General features: G+C 43.0%; 1 protein-coding gene across 1 annotated transcript in view; it reads left to right on the top strand.

Annotated features, from left to right (window-relative positions):
* LOC143030273 (tRNA dimethylallyltransferase-like) overlaps positions 1-14,981 on the top strand; it is a 107,748-nt gene extending 92,767 nt beyond the window's left edge. Inside the window, exons 2-6 of the mRNA XM_076193430.1 lie at positions 10,407-10,542; positions 13,272-13,526; positions 14,102-14,164; positions 14,389-14,557; positions 14,676-14,981. Coding sequence (XP_076049545.1) covers positions 10,407-10,542; positions 13,272-13,526; positions 14,102-14,164; positions 14,389-14,557; positions 14,676-14,812 — 760 coding nt within the window. The 3' untranslated portion in view covers positions 14,813-14,981. The remainder of the gene's footprint in view (positions 1-10,406; positions 10,543-13,271; positions 13,527-14,101; positions 14,165-14,388; positions 14,558-14,675) is intronic.
* The last annotated feature ends 492 nt before the right edge of the window (positions 14,982-15,473 follow it).

Genomic DNA, 15,473 nt, shown 5'->3' on the forward strand with positions numbered 1-15,473 from the left:
ACATTGATAGATTTTTTTTATTACAGTTCCATTTCACTGTCTCATAAAGATGTTAAATGCTCATTTACTGTATGTATTTACATAGCCTCCTGCAGCTTCTAAGGCACTTCCATTGTTACCCACATGAAGAAGTAGACAAGGTGTTTGAGTTTCTGCACTCCTCGCACTTAAAGAAATAGATTTACTTTGTTTCAAGTACAGTAACCTCTTCCGTAAGTCTTGATACAGAGGACTTTCTTAGATACGATGTTACTATTCCTGATATCAGGATGGCCACCAAACGGTCCGGGTCATCATCCACCGTCTTCATAAAAAAAATATGTGTGTGTGTGTGTGTGTGTGTGTGTGTGTGTTTGTGTGTGTGTGTGTGTGTGTGTGTGTCAGAGGGAAAGAGAGAGAGAGACTTAGACTCGAACGAGACAAAAACGAAATGCAAAAACTAAAAAAAAAAAAAAATCCATCTCCCTTTAAATGCCATTTGTCTTAAAACATGGGCTTCGATACTCCAAAATAACCCTTGCTCCTATTCTAATACAATAGATATTACATACTCGCCCTTTCTTTCGTACCGTTCCCGCGATAAAAGAGTATGTATAAATTGCCTCGTTTCCCATGTACTTAAGATGTTTGCCAGTACCTCCGTCCTATTTACTTGATATAGTTACATTGCCCACTCCATCAGGCTGGCTTGCTCCTCCTTTGCCTGCTCTTTCCACTCGCATCCACTCACTCGATCCAGACAACCTCACTGAATCCTCCACTAAGACTCAATATTTTCTCTATACGACTTACTCTTCTCCTCTCCTCCTTTCCTCCTTTCCTCCTTTACTCTCCTTTCCTCCTCTCCTCTCGTTCTCTCCTCTCTTCCTATGCTCTTCATCCCCTTCCTCTCCTACTCTTCCCCTTCCTCCATTCATCTTCTCATCTCCTCTTTCTCTTCCCCGTCCTTTCCTCCTTCCCCATCCATTCCTATTTCTCCTCTTCTACTACTCCTTCCCCTCCACTCCTCTCTTCTTCCTCCTCATCATCATTATCTCTCTCCTTTCTTCTTCATCCTTCTTTTCCTTCCTATCATCTTCCTCCATACCTTCCTCCTCCCTTTTTCTCCCTTGTTTTCTCCTCCTCCTCTCCTTCTCCCCTCCTCTTCCTCCTCTCCTCCTCTCTTTCTCCCCTCCTCTTCCTCTTCTTCCTCCTCTTCCTCCACCAATGTCACCACCAACTCCTGATCCTCCTCCTCCTCCTCGTCTTCTCCCTTCCTCACTTCCTCCTCTTCTCTACTTCTCTCCTTCGCTCCCTCCTCTTCAACTCCTCTCCTCTCCTCTCTTCCATTTTCTTCTCCTTGTCAACTCCTCCACTCTCTCCCATGTTTTACTCTCCTCCCCCTTCTTCCTCCTCTTCTTGTCCTCTCCTCTTCTATCCTTTCCTCTATTGTACTCTACTCTCCTATTTTCTCTATTCCGTTCTTCCCATCATCTGCTCCACTTCTCCTTTTCTCCTCTACTCCTCTTCCTCTCCTCTTCCATCCTCTCCTCTCACACTCTTCCTTTTTTCTCTTCTCCTCCTCCCTCTCTTCCTCCCTTCCCTCTCCTCCACCATCTTCACCTGCATACCTTTTTCCTTCTCCTCCTCTTTTCCTTCTCCTCTTCCTCATTTTCTTTTCCTTCTTCTCCTTTCTTCCTCTTCCCCTCTCTGTCCTCCCTCTCCTCCTCCATTCCTTCTCCACTATCTCCACCTACTTCCCCTACTCGTCTTTTATTTTCTTTCCTCCTCTTCCTTTTTTTCCCTCCTTCTCCCCTCCTCCCCACTCTTTATATTTCTTCCCTTGTTATTCTTATTCCTCCTCTTCTTTCTCCAACCCTTACTCATTTTTCTCATTTTTCTCCTCCTCCTCTTCCTTTCAACCCTTTATATATAGATGTGTGTGTGTGTGCATACAGTATATATATATATATATATATATATATATATATATATATATATATATATATATATATATATATTATATATATATATATATATATATATATTCACCTCAGTTTCACTATATGCCTCCTGTCTGTCTTTGTCGCCCTCGCATCCTTCTTTCTTGTTTCATGCCAGCATGTCCCCCACCCACCCCCGTCATCCGTTTATAGATTTCCCTTAAACCCGCCTTGTATTCATACGATACCTCGCTAATCCTCAAATACACTTGCCGCATCTCCGCCTTTCTCCGTTTCCTGCTCCCTTCCTCCCTCGTCCTCTCTTTCTCTCCTCACGCCTTCCTCTCTTCGCCAATGTGCCAGTACTTTCTCTCTTTCTTTTACTCTTATTCTTTTATCTTGTTCCTGCGTTGATCCTGTTTATCTCTCGCCCCTTCTCTGACTTCTCCCTCCCTTCTTCCCCCTTCTCTTCGTTCCTTCTGCATTCCTTCTCGTTCCACGTACTGTTGCAGTCAAATGAAGCTGACACATCAAAGCGCAGTATTGGTTGCTGATGATATGTGTAAACTCTGACATATTCATCTGTTCCTCTATAATAATGATTACGATGATAAAGATAATGATAATGATAGAAATAGTAATAATGATGATGATCATAATGATATTATCACTGCAAGACAGATGTACCATTAATCACCCATCCAACTGTTCATCTTGATTCGCTTCCACAGTGATTATGATGGAGATTAAGCTCGCACCTTCCCACGCTAAGCTGTATCAGATGCATTTGTCCGCACCCGTAGCTGAGATTATTCAATCCCATTGGACCATAACCCCAGTAGCTTCTTCGATTTCTTTTTTAAAGAAATTTTATCAAAAGTGAATGCCCAGTGACGTCATCAGTCAGAGGGCGCTCAACTATGATCAAACCTATGGCCTCTTCTTTGTGTCCTCTGAAAGCTAAAACAAAGGAAAGTCGTTTTTATCGGTTTGGGATCGAACTCAGCCCACACAGTGGCGTAATACACACTTTTACCCATTTCTCATGATTCACTCACTTCAATGATGTTGCAGAACAGTTGGTTCCTAATTTGCAGGTTTCATTGAATTCCAGATTTAATCATTCAAAATCAAGTGGGAGTGTGAAATCCGTTAGGATTGTAACTCCAGCTGTCATTGTATGTATATATGGATATATGAATGCACACACACACACACACACAAGTACACACACAAACACACACACACAAACGCACACACACACATATATATATATATATATATATATATATATATATATATATATATTTCAATTTCTGCATGTCGGTTTCCATTGGGTATCCCGATGTTGATGGCTTAGAGTCAAAGTGCATTGTTATTGTTAAAATGTATCTCTCATCACTGGGACTCATTCAGTGTTGTACAAACACACACACACACACACACACACACACACACATATATATATATATATATATATATATATATATATATTTATATATGTATATATATATATATACATACATACACCTTATAAGGGAGGTAGCTAAATTAGAGGCACATACCTTTTCCCACCCATTTCACTCCCATCCACCACCCTTTCCCGCCATATACATTAGATTCATAAACAATTAATTGTTTATGTCGCTTGTTTTCCCTCAACTCCGTTTTACAACTCCCTCCACCCATCACCAATATCTAATTCTATCGTCCTTCTCCCTCTCTCTCTCTCACTCTCACTCACTCTCTTTCTCTCTCCGTCTCTCCCTCCCTGTTTCTTTTTCTCCTTTTTTTCATTCACAACACTCTACCTTGTCTATCTTCTTATTCTCATCCCCCGTTGCCTTTAGCCCTACTCTCTCCTCTTGCGCCTTCTCTTCCACAAAAGAAATGCATTTCCCTCTCTATCTATCTTATTCCATAGAGTAGTTTCCAGCCTAGGTCCACAACGTACTACATGCTCATACGCCATCCATCTCCCTTCCATCGATTCTCCATATGACCTCCGCTTTTTCTATTCGTCTTGGCGCTGTCTGGGATCGCCAGGTCGGGTCTATTGCCTTGTAATTCAGTTGTACCCATGATATCTTCTTCCCCATCCTCTCCTCTCTCTTCTTTTCCTTCTCCTCCTTTTGCTCCTCTTCCACCTCCTTTGCTTCCTTTTCCTCGATCATCTTTTTACTCACTTTTTCATCGTCCTCCTCTTCCTCTGCCGTCGCTTTCTCTTCCCTCGGCTTCGCCATCTCTTTTTCTTCCCCCTCCTCCTCCTACTATTCCTCCTCCTCCTTCTCCTCCTCCTCATCATCATTATCCTCCCTTCCCGTCCCCTCCGCTCCCCTTCCTCTCCTTCCTCCTCCTCCTCTTCTTCTTCCTCCTATTTTCCTTCTCCTTCTCTTGCTCGTTTTCTTCTCTTACACCACTTTCTTTTCATCCTCCGCCTCCTCCTCGTTCTCCTACTCTGCCTTTTTCTTTTCATCTTTTTATTTCTTCTCTTCCTTCGCCTTTTTTCTCAACTTCTTCCTCTCCTTCTCTTCCTATTTTCCCTCATTCACCTCTTTTTCCTGATCTTCCTTCCCCTTTTCTTCTCTCCTACCTTCATTCGTATTTCCAGCCTCACTCGATGTGCAATATATAAATGTATATAATATATGAATATATACGTGAATGGCTGGCTACCTTCCTTATGAGGGGGTAGAAGCCTTTTGGTATATAGATGTAGAATGTATATGTACATTCATTTGGTGTGCGTCCATGTGGATGTGTTGGTGGTTTGTGTGAATGTGGTTGTGTGTGGGTGTGGGTGGGTGTTGTTGTGCGTGTGTATTTAGATGTGCCACTGATGGAAGAAAAGAGTATGATGGCAAACAAATTAAAGAGGACAGAAGAAGGCAATGGTGAAAGATGGGAAGAAGAGCGAGGTAAAAATTATGAGAAATCCGAGGGTGTGCAATATGACAAAAAAAAAAAAAAAAAAAAAAGTTATGAAATATTTTCTGTTTGTTGTTATGACGGAAAGATTGTTGTCGCAAAATAGACGCGATGCGGCCAAAAAGTTATGAAATATTTTCTCTTTGATATGAAGGAGGGTGTGTTGTCGCAATGCTGCCACTGTATAAAGGGACGCGGAAATATATTTTCTTAAATAATAATAATTGTTATCCCGAGTTTCACTGACTGATTACCCGCAGCCCGACAACAACCAGCAACGGTCCTCAGGTGTTCTTATGGATATTTCCTCGAAGAAATGTAGTTGTGGTCGGTAATGCATTAGTGTTAATTTGTTTCTGTGTCACCAACTGGTTAGAAGAGGCCATCAGCCATCCGTAAGTGAAAAAGTGGAGAGAAAATTAATCGTAGCTGATAGAGAGTTCTTGGACCCAGCTGTTGACAGAGTGTCAGCCGTTTGGGGTTGCACCTCCAGGTAGTGGTGTAGTCAATGGGATCTGAAGACGAACGCAAGGGAGATTATCCCCTCCGATGTCCGTCTCGTAAGACCACAATTTGCAGGCTCCTATCATTGGTTCCATGGAAAGGATTAGTGATTTGCTGGAAGAAAGGCTGACGCGAACAGTTACCTGAGGGAGAGTTAGTGTGTAGAGCACCATCGTTAGAGTAGTCATTCCACACACAGATCTTATAACCAAATATTTCAGATCAAGTCTAGAATATACCATAGCTGTTTGGGAGGCAATGATTAAATAGATAGATAAATTAATTAATAAACATAGAATAAAAAAGAGACAACGCTGGAAAGTTTTAGAGCGATAAAGATATAGGTTTCTAATCTGCAATGCATACCCAAGAGAGAGGCTTGAAAAAATCTAGGGATTATAACGCTTGAGAAAGAAGGAAAAGAGTGTTATACTTGTTTTGCAAAAAAAGAAAAAAAAAAGTGCCATGTACGAGTATGAGCAATCAGAGCACAGATAAGGCACAGACAAACTCAAAATCTAATATAAATATAAACTTACAAGACTGAACGGGAAGTAAAACACAGCACATAAAAACACAACGATATACTGTACACCCAAAGACAATCGCCACGACACAGAGGTCCTACAACAGATAGTGACACGAATCGTCCAGCCTTACCTGGTGCCACATATCCTTTGTGAAGCAATGCTAAACAAAAATGGACGGGAGGTGGTGGTGATGGTGATGGTGGTGGTGGGGGGGGGGGGTTGTCTGGGTGGTGGTGGTGAGGGTCAGTTGGAGTATCATTATAGCAGCAGAAGTTAAATGTAAAAGTAGCAATTTAGTCAAGATGCTTTGGTCTAAAGAGCTCTTGTTTTTATATCTTTCGTAAACTCACGAGAATTCATATCCCTAGCTGCAAAATAGTATTTTCTGAGAATAGTTATTTCCCGCCTTGGTAAGTGGCATTCCGCGTTGTTTCATTTTATGCATATGATATTTCGTTTTGTAATTGAATTATGAGATGACCCAAAGGATAAACACCTTTATTCTTCTCATTGTAAAAAGCCATTCATCTAGGAAATGAGGGATGTGGAGAGAATATATTATTTGGTTTGATTATATATAGTGTGTGTGTGTGTGTGTGTGTGTATTCACCTCGGATCTGCTGCAGCCTCTGTTCGAGACAGCCAGACACCACCCTACGGCAGTGAGCTCAGAGCTCATTATTTGCCGATCTCTGGGTAGGTCTGAGACCACTCACACACCACACACCGGGACAGCAAGGTCACAACTCCTTGACTAACATCCCGTACCTACTCACTGCTAGGTGAACAGGGGCTATACGTGATAGGAGACAAACCCAATTTATCTCCGCCCGGCCGGGGAATCGAACCCCGGTTCTCCGGCTTGTGAGGCCAGTGCCTTACCAATCCGCCACCGAGCCGTGTGTGTGTGTGTGTGTGTGTGTGTGTGTGTGTGTGTGTGTGTGTGTGCTTTGTAAGATATTGAATTATGTATTATGGTGACTGCTGGCAACGATGGAACTCATGCTCGTCCCGTAATTGCCCACTTATTATTAATTGTAGTTTACCGGCGATTCTATGTTTATGGAAAACTTCGCGCTGTCGTCGAACGTTATTTTATTTTTGAAGTGTCGTTATATAGTACTAGTTATTTAAGGGTGTTAATAGTTTGGCTTTAAAGTCTTTTTACTGCTAATCATTAGTAGATTTCAGGACCAAGACTCTAGAGTTGTCCAAGTCAAGCCCAGATCGTCATGGTATAAGTCGAGTTGGTGACGGGTAGATTCTGGAACGCAATATCGCATAGTGGGATCGGGTTTGCAGGCACTGATTCTTGTGCTTAGTTTAGTCAGTAACGCCGACGGCGGCGATTACTACCCTCTGTAAGGATGGTAGATAAAATATAATTGTTCTGGTTTTACCATTGTTGGTTGTTCTCAAGTTTCGTCGGGAGGGAATGCAGGGCGGGAATGCAACAGAAGGATTTTGATTTGAGAGAGTTGTTGATCTCTCCCTGTTGTAATTCATGGGTATCATTAATTATTATTCATGACGCGTTTGGATGACCTTACTGGGACGGCTCCCCGGACAGTTTAGGTTTAGGGAGGCTTTGTTAAAGGCACCTTTTCTAGCCCCGTCCCTATGTGGGGCGAGCAGAGCGGATCCTGAATAGGGCTGCTCAGTCGTGTAGTTTGCCGCTGATCTATATTGCTCCCTGGCTTCACCAAAGAGCGACCAATGTGCCTGCAACGCCTGACATGTGGGCTGTGACTAAGGACTTCCAGAGATCACCATCTCTTTGCCCCACCGTCATGCACCATCGTCACGCACCATCGTTAAAGTTACAAATAGTTAGGGTAAGAAAATGTTAACATTGACTCATTATGCAGTCAGTCTCAACTGCTTCCTCACTTTCGGTATCAACACCTGGTTGGGAATCAACCCAGGAGTACCGTGGAGAATCCCGCTTCGAGATCCTGTCGCCATCTTTTTGGGAGGGAGACGAGACGGAAAGGGCTGATAGACCTCGAAACGGAATTAGTAGTTGGTTGGGAAAACCTCACCCCTATGTTTCAGGCAGAAATATCCTACGGAGAGAAAACTTGTTCCAGATGGATTGACATGCAGAGTCCCTTGATATCATGGAAATACTGCAGGCGTTTCTTGTTGAGCCCAAGGATGTCCTTCACATGGTATTTCTGACCACGATCAAGCGTTCATCAAAGTCAAGGAAGCACTGTTGAGACCACTCATCCTCGCCATTTTCAACCCTGCCTTCCTCACCAGACACGTTGCATTTGTAGAACGATAATAAAGGAAGATCCCGTCTCGGCGAAGTGCAAGTTCTACTTGGTGGTCCTGCACCACCTTAACCTCGTCATGGGCGATTGCCCACTTATCCCCATCCTGGACCTCTTCTTCGTGGATACCTCGAAAAGCCTCGTCCCCAGCGTCCGAGGGAGAAGATCTCAGCGTTCTTCATCACAGCGTGGCAGGTGGGCAAAGAGCTGTGGATCCCCAATGCTCTCACCAGTGCCCCAGGAGTCCACCTGATGTCAGAGGATAAACTTCTCAGCACCAAGACGCGTCTCCTTGGACAATGAATTGTGTATTATAGCTCCTGCTGCCAACAATGGCACCCTCCCTACTGCGTTCCATTGGAGCGCACTTCGGGCGCGTAAGCAATTATTTACAGTGTGGCAACACGCCACATCTGCTGCAGTGTCCCCTAACAGTACATAGGTTTAAGTGTACATAATATTGTTAATCCTCATCAAATCATTGTATACATCCATCATAATCAAAACTTTATATTGTAAATATTTTACCACATCCATGGATTGCCATCGTATAGCTGAGTCTATTTGTATATACTTTTATTTGCATACGCTTTCCAAAGTGTTTATTTATTATCTATATATTATGTATCTTATCGCGGATGGGCCCTTTTACTACCGTAAAAATAAAGAATTCACGTATAACTGTAAACTAACCAAGTAAGAGGGTCTGCCCCACATCTATCATTACTCTAACTTCCTTCCATTTCATTCTTTCCTTTCACAAATCCCCCTTCCCTCCCTCTCCCCCATCTATCTATCCTGCCCTCTAATTAATACAAGTCTTAACCACTTTCAAAGTAAAGTTACTTCCTACAACTGAAGCGACAACCATCATTTACCAAGATGAGATTACCAACTTCATCAACAGTACTTTTCGTTATGTGCGCCAGTATTGTGTAATAAGCTAACCAAAAGTTTATTCTCTTTTTACGTACCAGCGTTGACGCCCGAAGTACATAGTGTGCTCGCGTGTGTTTGTGTGTGTGTACGCCTCTGACTGTGTCACTGTGTGAGTGTATGTGTACATGTAGGTGCGCATGTGCATACCCTTCCATTAACCCCCTTCACTTCACTTCCCCTCCTCCCCACCCCCTTCCTTCCTGTCTCCTGCCCCACCTACCCGGGAGCACGTGGACCACGTTCCGAGGTGCAGTTGTCCATCTGGCTTCGTGTTCCAAGGGCCCATCGGTCCCTATTTCCGGAGGTTTAGGGCCAATACGCCTTACTTGGGTTTATCTCTCTTCTTGTTCTTTTCTTGGGGTTCCTTCTGACCTCTCCGCGTCGTTCCGTGAAACATTCTTTACCTCAAGAGTTGTGCAAAGGGGTCTCCGGCCGTCACCATTCCATTCTTCTTCTTTTGTCTGCATATTTCCAAGGGTCGCAGAAAGGACAAAAAGTACAAAAATAAGATTCTATCCGTGGGGATAATATCGCATCCTCTTGTTCGTGTTCCCTCTACTCCTCCCAACAAACATTTTTTTTAACTGTCTGCTCTCAGAATATGACTAACGAAATCTAGTTGCTTTTCGGCAGCCGGAATAGATAGTCAACTTGTAAAAATGCAACAAAAGGGTTAACCCGTCTTTATCTATTCGTGGTCAGCCAGTTTTAATAAGTTGACCGGTAGGATTTTATCCCTTGGCCAAAACAAAAGTCGATGAAGGAGTACATTGCCATGTCGAAGACTTTAATAGGGAAAAATTAAGAAACACCAATTCATCTTGTGCGTTTACACAACTTTAGAGAAGTAGTAGCAAAACAATGGGAATGAAATAAAATTCAGTGATCTTGCCAGGGCTTGATGTCATACTTGTCACTCGTTTCTGATGTGAAATCAAGCCCTGAATATCTTACTAAGAATACTTGATGTCTTGAGACGAATGTTGCTCATTATCATATGGTAACAGAAGCGTAAATATGGAAAAGTTTCTTGGAAAATGGACATGAAGTTGAGAATCGATCGACATTCTTTTATGAATGGAGACTACTGTATTCTCTAATTTAAATAAATTATTTTGTGTGACACAGCTGTAGGGTGTCCTATGGTACTGACTGTACAAGCCTCATATAGTTACTAGACCCATACAGGAAACAACGAAAGGAGGAAGTGACGAGAAGTGAGAGATTGTGTTTGTTATAACCTCTCACCTTTGTTAACCTCTCACCTTTGTTACTGACTCATTCCCCCTTCGTTTCTTCGGTAGGTCACTTCAGGTGTGGGAGCAGACCGGAAGGAAGCACAGCGAGATTCTCCGAACTCAGCAGGAAGAAGGAGGTTCCAAGCTCGGAGGAGGTCTCAGGTTCTCCAACGTTGCTCTCCTGTGGATTGACTGTGACCAGGTGGGTTTTCCGTTTTATGCATGTTATCACAATGAGTGGCGCAATATTGTCAGATTTGTCACGTCCATTATCCTATTTCTTTCAAAGTTTATTCCAAACTGTAATATGTTCTTTTGAATTCTAGATGGCCGGGTGTTGATCATCCTTTCAGGGGTTATATGTTTAGTTACCAGGGTGTACACCACAAACTGAATATAAGGGTTATAACCAACTTACCTTATTTTTTTTTTACAATTCTTAATCACGTGACCTTCCACCTCCACCACTTAGCCCGAAGAGCAACTCGTGTTAGTCGCCCCTAACCGAGTTTGTTATCAGAATAGTGATTGTGATAGTGCTCGGGTGATGATGCTAATGGGAATCTTTTGTGATTGTGATAAAGATGCCACTTGTAACAGTGAAGGTATAGTGATGATAGTGTAGGTGTAATAGTGATGATAGGATGCTAGTAGAGATGATAAACTGTGGTGATGTGGAGGAGTGTGTGTGTGTTTGGGTGTGTGCGTCCATGTGGTTATGTGAGTGTGTGTATATGTACCCTCGTTCTCGGGTAAATTGCAATGCATTAGTATGTTCTTTGGCGTGTGTGACTTGGACGCAAGTACATGTACTAGTTATGTGATCGTGCTTTTTCCAGGTGGTTGTGTGAGTGTGTGTTTATGTACCCTCTCGTTCTCGGGTAAGTTGCAATGCATTTTGTATGTTCTTTGGCGTGTGTGACTTGGACGCAAGCACATGTACTAGTTATGTGATCGTGCTTTTTATGGCTTCTATATCAATAAACATTCATTGCGAGTGCAACATGTTTGTAAACAAGTGTACGGCGTGCTTATATGTTGAAAACTTTATTTACAAAACCTGAGGGGATATACAAATGTTATAAACATTATGGTGAGGTCAAGCCTTCATTCATCTAAATAATCTTTTTATAGCTACGCATTTATATGACTCGGTGACTGACGGCGAAGGTTCACATCAAAATTAGCGCGAACAATAAAAACATTAGTAAGATTACAACCACTATATGCCAGTACCAGAATCAGCCTCTAGAGACGGAACAGCCATTGCCATCTTCACAATCAGAAAGCAGCCAACAATCACCATGCCTTTACCATGGCAATTAGTGTTTTTATCACAACCACGAAAGACCATCGTTACTATGATTACCATAACACCACTACTAATTCCCTAACAACAAACGTGGCTCAGGAGCAATTATCTTGATTTCCTCTTCTGTGGGCGAAGTGATGGCAACGCAAAACTGGTATAAAGATTAATTATTGGTGTACCCCGAGTATTCACTTTCTGGCGTACACTACGGTCGGGTGAATATACAACCATTCAGTGGATGACCAACACTCAAGAGTTCCTAACTCCCTCTCTCCTAGTCGAATTTCTCCCTCCCCCAATTCACTCACTCCTTCACCCCTTGCCTCCCTCCTCTCACATTCCTCATCTACCTCCCCCTCCCTCCTCGTCTTTCTCTCTTTCCCCTCTACCACCCTCACTTTTCCCCTCACCCCCTCGTCTCCTTGCCCTCCGTATCCACTTGTCACCCTCCCCCCATTGTCGTCCTCATCTTCACCCTCATCTCTAGTATTTCCCCCACCTTCCTTCTTCCACATCTCTTTCTCCTTCGCCCTCCCTTTTGTCTCTTTCTCCTTCCCACCTCCCTTCTTCGTCCCATTCTCTCTTTCCCCTCCACTTCGTCCCCATCTCCGTCCTCTCCCTCCCCACTCACCCCTCGCCTACCTCTCCCTCAATCCTCCACCCTCCCTCTCCCTACCATTTCCCCCATCCCATCATCTCCTTTTCCCTCCCTCCTCCTCTTTTCCACTCGACTCCCTCCCCTCCCCCCAGATCTTTTTCTCCCCCGCCCTTCCCCTTCGTCTCCTTTTTCTCATCCCTCCTCTCCCTCCGCATCCTCTTCGTCTTCTTCCTCCCTCTTCCCCTCCTTCAGTCTTCCTTCTCTCCCCTTCGTCTCCCTCTCCCTCCCCCGTCACCCTTTCCTACCCCTCTAACTTCCTCATCCTCCTCGTCTCCCTTCCTCTCCCCCTCTCATCTCCTTCCTTTACCCACGTCTCCCTCTCCCTTCCTCCTCCCCTTTCTCCTCGTCTCCCATTCCTTCTCCCCCTCTCATATCCTTTTCCTTACCCCTTTCCCTCGTCTCTGTAACCCTTCCTCCCTTGTTTCCCGTTTCCTCCCTCTCTTCTGTCTTTACCTCCCTCTCACCCCTCTCCTCTCCCTTCGTCTCATTCATCCTTCTCTCCCCTTGCACACCTCTTCCTCCTCCGTTGTTTCCCTGACCTTTCCTCCCTCTCCCCCTCATATCCTTGTCCCTTTCTCGTCTCCATCTCTCTTCCTCACTCTCCCTTCGCCTGGCGGAAGATAACCAAGGGATCGTTGGAAAGTAAAGCACGACAGTAGAAGACAAAACAAGATAAATGAATGGTAGTAGTTATTCCGCATTTTCATTTGTCAATTTGATGTTCTACTAGATGCTCTAGCGGAATATAACATATTCGATTTTTTACTTCACACCTATCCGAAAATCACACCCGAGCTATATAAGGATATTATAACGTGTTTGACTTTAATTGCGCTATTTCAGTGCACACTTGTAAACTACCCAGTGTTATTTCCTGATCATCTATTTTTTAACTGAAAATATGCTTTGCTAATAATGATCCTTTACGAAGACTATATTGCATGAGTTCCCTCCATTGTAGGATGTTCTGGACAAGCGCCTTGATGGCCGAGTCGACGACATGATCCAGCGCGGTCTCCTTCAGGAACTTCAAGATTTTCATGAGAAGTATAACGCCTCTCGCTTAGCCCAGAACCTTGAAGCTGACTACACCAAAGGCATCTTCCAGAGCATTGGCTTCAAAGAATTCCACGATTACCTTATACTGCCCAGAGACCAGCAGGACACGCATTTGGGCGTCGAGATGTATGAGAGAGGAGTGGAAGCGCTGAAGCAGGTGATTCAAACCAATGAAATTAAGTGCTGGTAACGATCATTGTTCCCTCGAATTTCACTGACTGGAAACTTCCAACCCCCTCCCTAGAAAGTAAGGTCCCCTTGGTCCTCCCATAGGTCTCTCCGAGAAGAAACGTTATGTTAGTCTGTGTCCGTTTCCATCTCCAGCCGTTAAGAAAAGGGGGAAGGGGGGAATCGTCGATCATAATACTTCTTTATGTAAAGAAAACAAGGGAAACATTTTCATAATCAGTGTGGATAGAAACTCTGAGTCCGGTCTGATTGTAGAATGCCAGCCCATTAGGACTATCTATCTCCAAATGGAGGTTAGGGTGTTGACTGAATCTAAAAGACGAGAGAAGGGGAGGTTGTTTTTTTCAGACGTCCATCACAAGCAGATACCCATTGTTTGTCCCTCTACAATATTACGGTGATATTAGAATAGTTACTGCATGTGTACAAGAAAATTTTATGATCCTTTGAGCATGGTTATAACTAATACTAATAAGAGAATCTGTTAGTGTTTGAACTAAAATGAGTGTTGCTTTCAACTAATGATTTGAACTTTGTTTTCAGGTGACTCGACGTTATTCAAGGAAACAGCTGAAGTGGATTCGCAACAGAATTGTAGCCAGACAGGTACGAACTCCCTTGAAGAAGGTTGAACACGTTAGGTTTACGGTACAAACTACAAAAGTTTAGAAGTGACCAAGTGGCTTGATTTTGTAAATCATTAGTTAATATTTGAGGATTAAATAATAGGATTTTAGTTACGTAACAATTTAAGTTACTTTGTTTATTAAATATCCCTTTATGAATAGTCTTTATTTCAGAGGAATTTTATAGAACCAATGTTCTTACAGGATCCCAAAGTTTACAAAGTGGATGGCAGTGACGCTAGCAGATGGGACCAATTCGCTCGATTCCCTGCCGAGGAAGTAGTGCAGGCCTTTCTCTCCGGCGTGCCACCCGCCTTAGCTCCTGAGCCATTGCCCCAACACGAGTTCGAGGCTATGTACGGCGTTGACCGAAGTAATTCTGAGGAGCTTTCAGTTACCACTCGTATAACTGCACGTGAGTTTTGCCCATAGCCAGAAAATATAAATGTGTATATTCTTGTAATAACACTCGAATTTTATCCTTTTCTCAGGTGATAAGACGCGGTTTGAGTGTGAAGTGTGTGACCGCATTGTTATTGGAGAGCTGCAGTGGACGATGCATCTCAAAGGCAATCGCCACAAGAAGATGCTCCGACGTAAAGCTCGTTTAGAAGGAAAGCAGGATTGAAAGGGGCAAAGGAATCCCATTTAACTTGTGAAAGAGTGTGTCATTTACACATTAATTTGTTTCACTGAAGTATTGCAGCATTTTTCTTTAGTTACTGTTTGTATTGGGCCAGTATAATATTTTGTAGTAGAAGCACAATGTAATTTTTCACCTTCAAGTAAAAAATATTCTCCTGTATTCTCATTTTTTATTGAAACTAAATATCCACATTTGAAATATGTATGGTTCCCGAATCTCCTTGAAATCATTGCCAATTTGAAAAGTTTAAGCGGCAAGCCACAAAACTCGTACTAGATACAAGAAACAAATACTAAACCACAACAAACCTTCAAGATTTTCTAGAGAAATTATATAAAAGAAAGATATTTACACACTAAATACTAATCAGATGAAAACTAATTGCCTGAAGCTGTCAGAACATAGATACCAAAGAGTAAAGATAATTTTGCCAACAGTGTTGTTAGTGAATGGAATAGGCTTCCAGTTGAGGCGATTAAACGTAATACAATTCAAAGTTTTAAAATTTACTTGGATAAACAAGTGAAATCTTCCGTCCTCAAGTCTCATCAAAAAGACCTCAAGATATCCTAAGGGAACATGTGGTATTTAGCTTAATCTTGAAGTTGAGAGTCCCTCAAGGCAAATGATAGGTAGCTAGGGT

The sequence above is a fragment of the Oratosquilla oratoria genome, chromosome 1 (genome assembly GCF_046742065.1).
Source record: "Oratosquilla oratoria isolate Oo_2021 chromosome 1, ASM4674206v1, whole genome shotgun sequence".
Classification (NCBI taxonomy): domain Eukaryota; kingdom Metazoa; phylum Arthropoda; class Malacostraca; order Stomatopoda; family Squillidae; genus Oratosquilla; species Oratosquilla oratoria.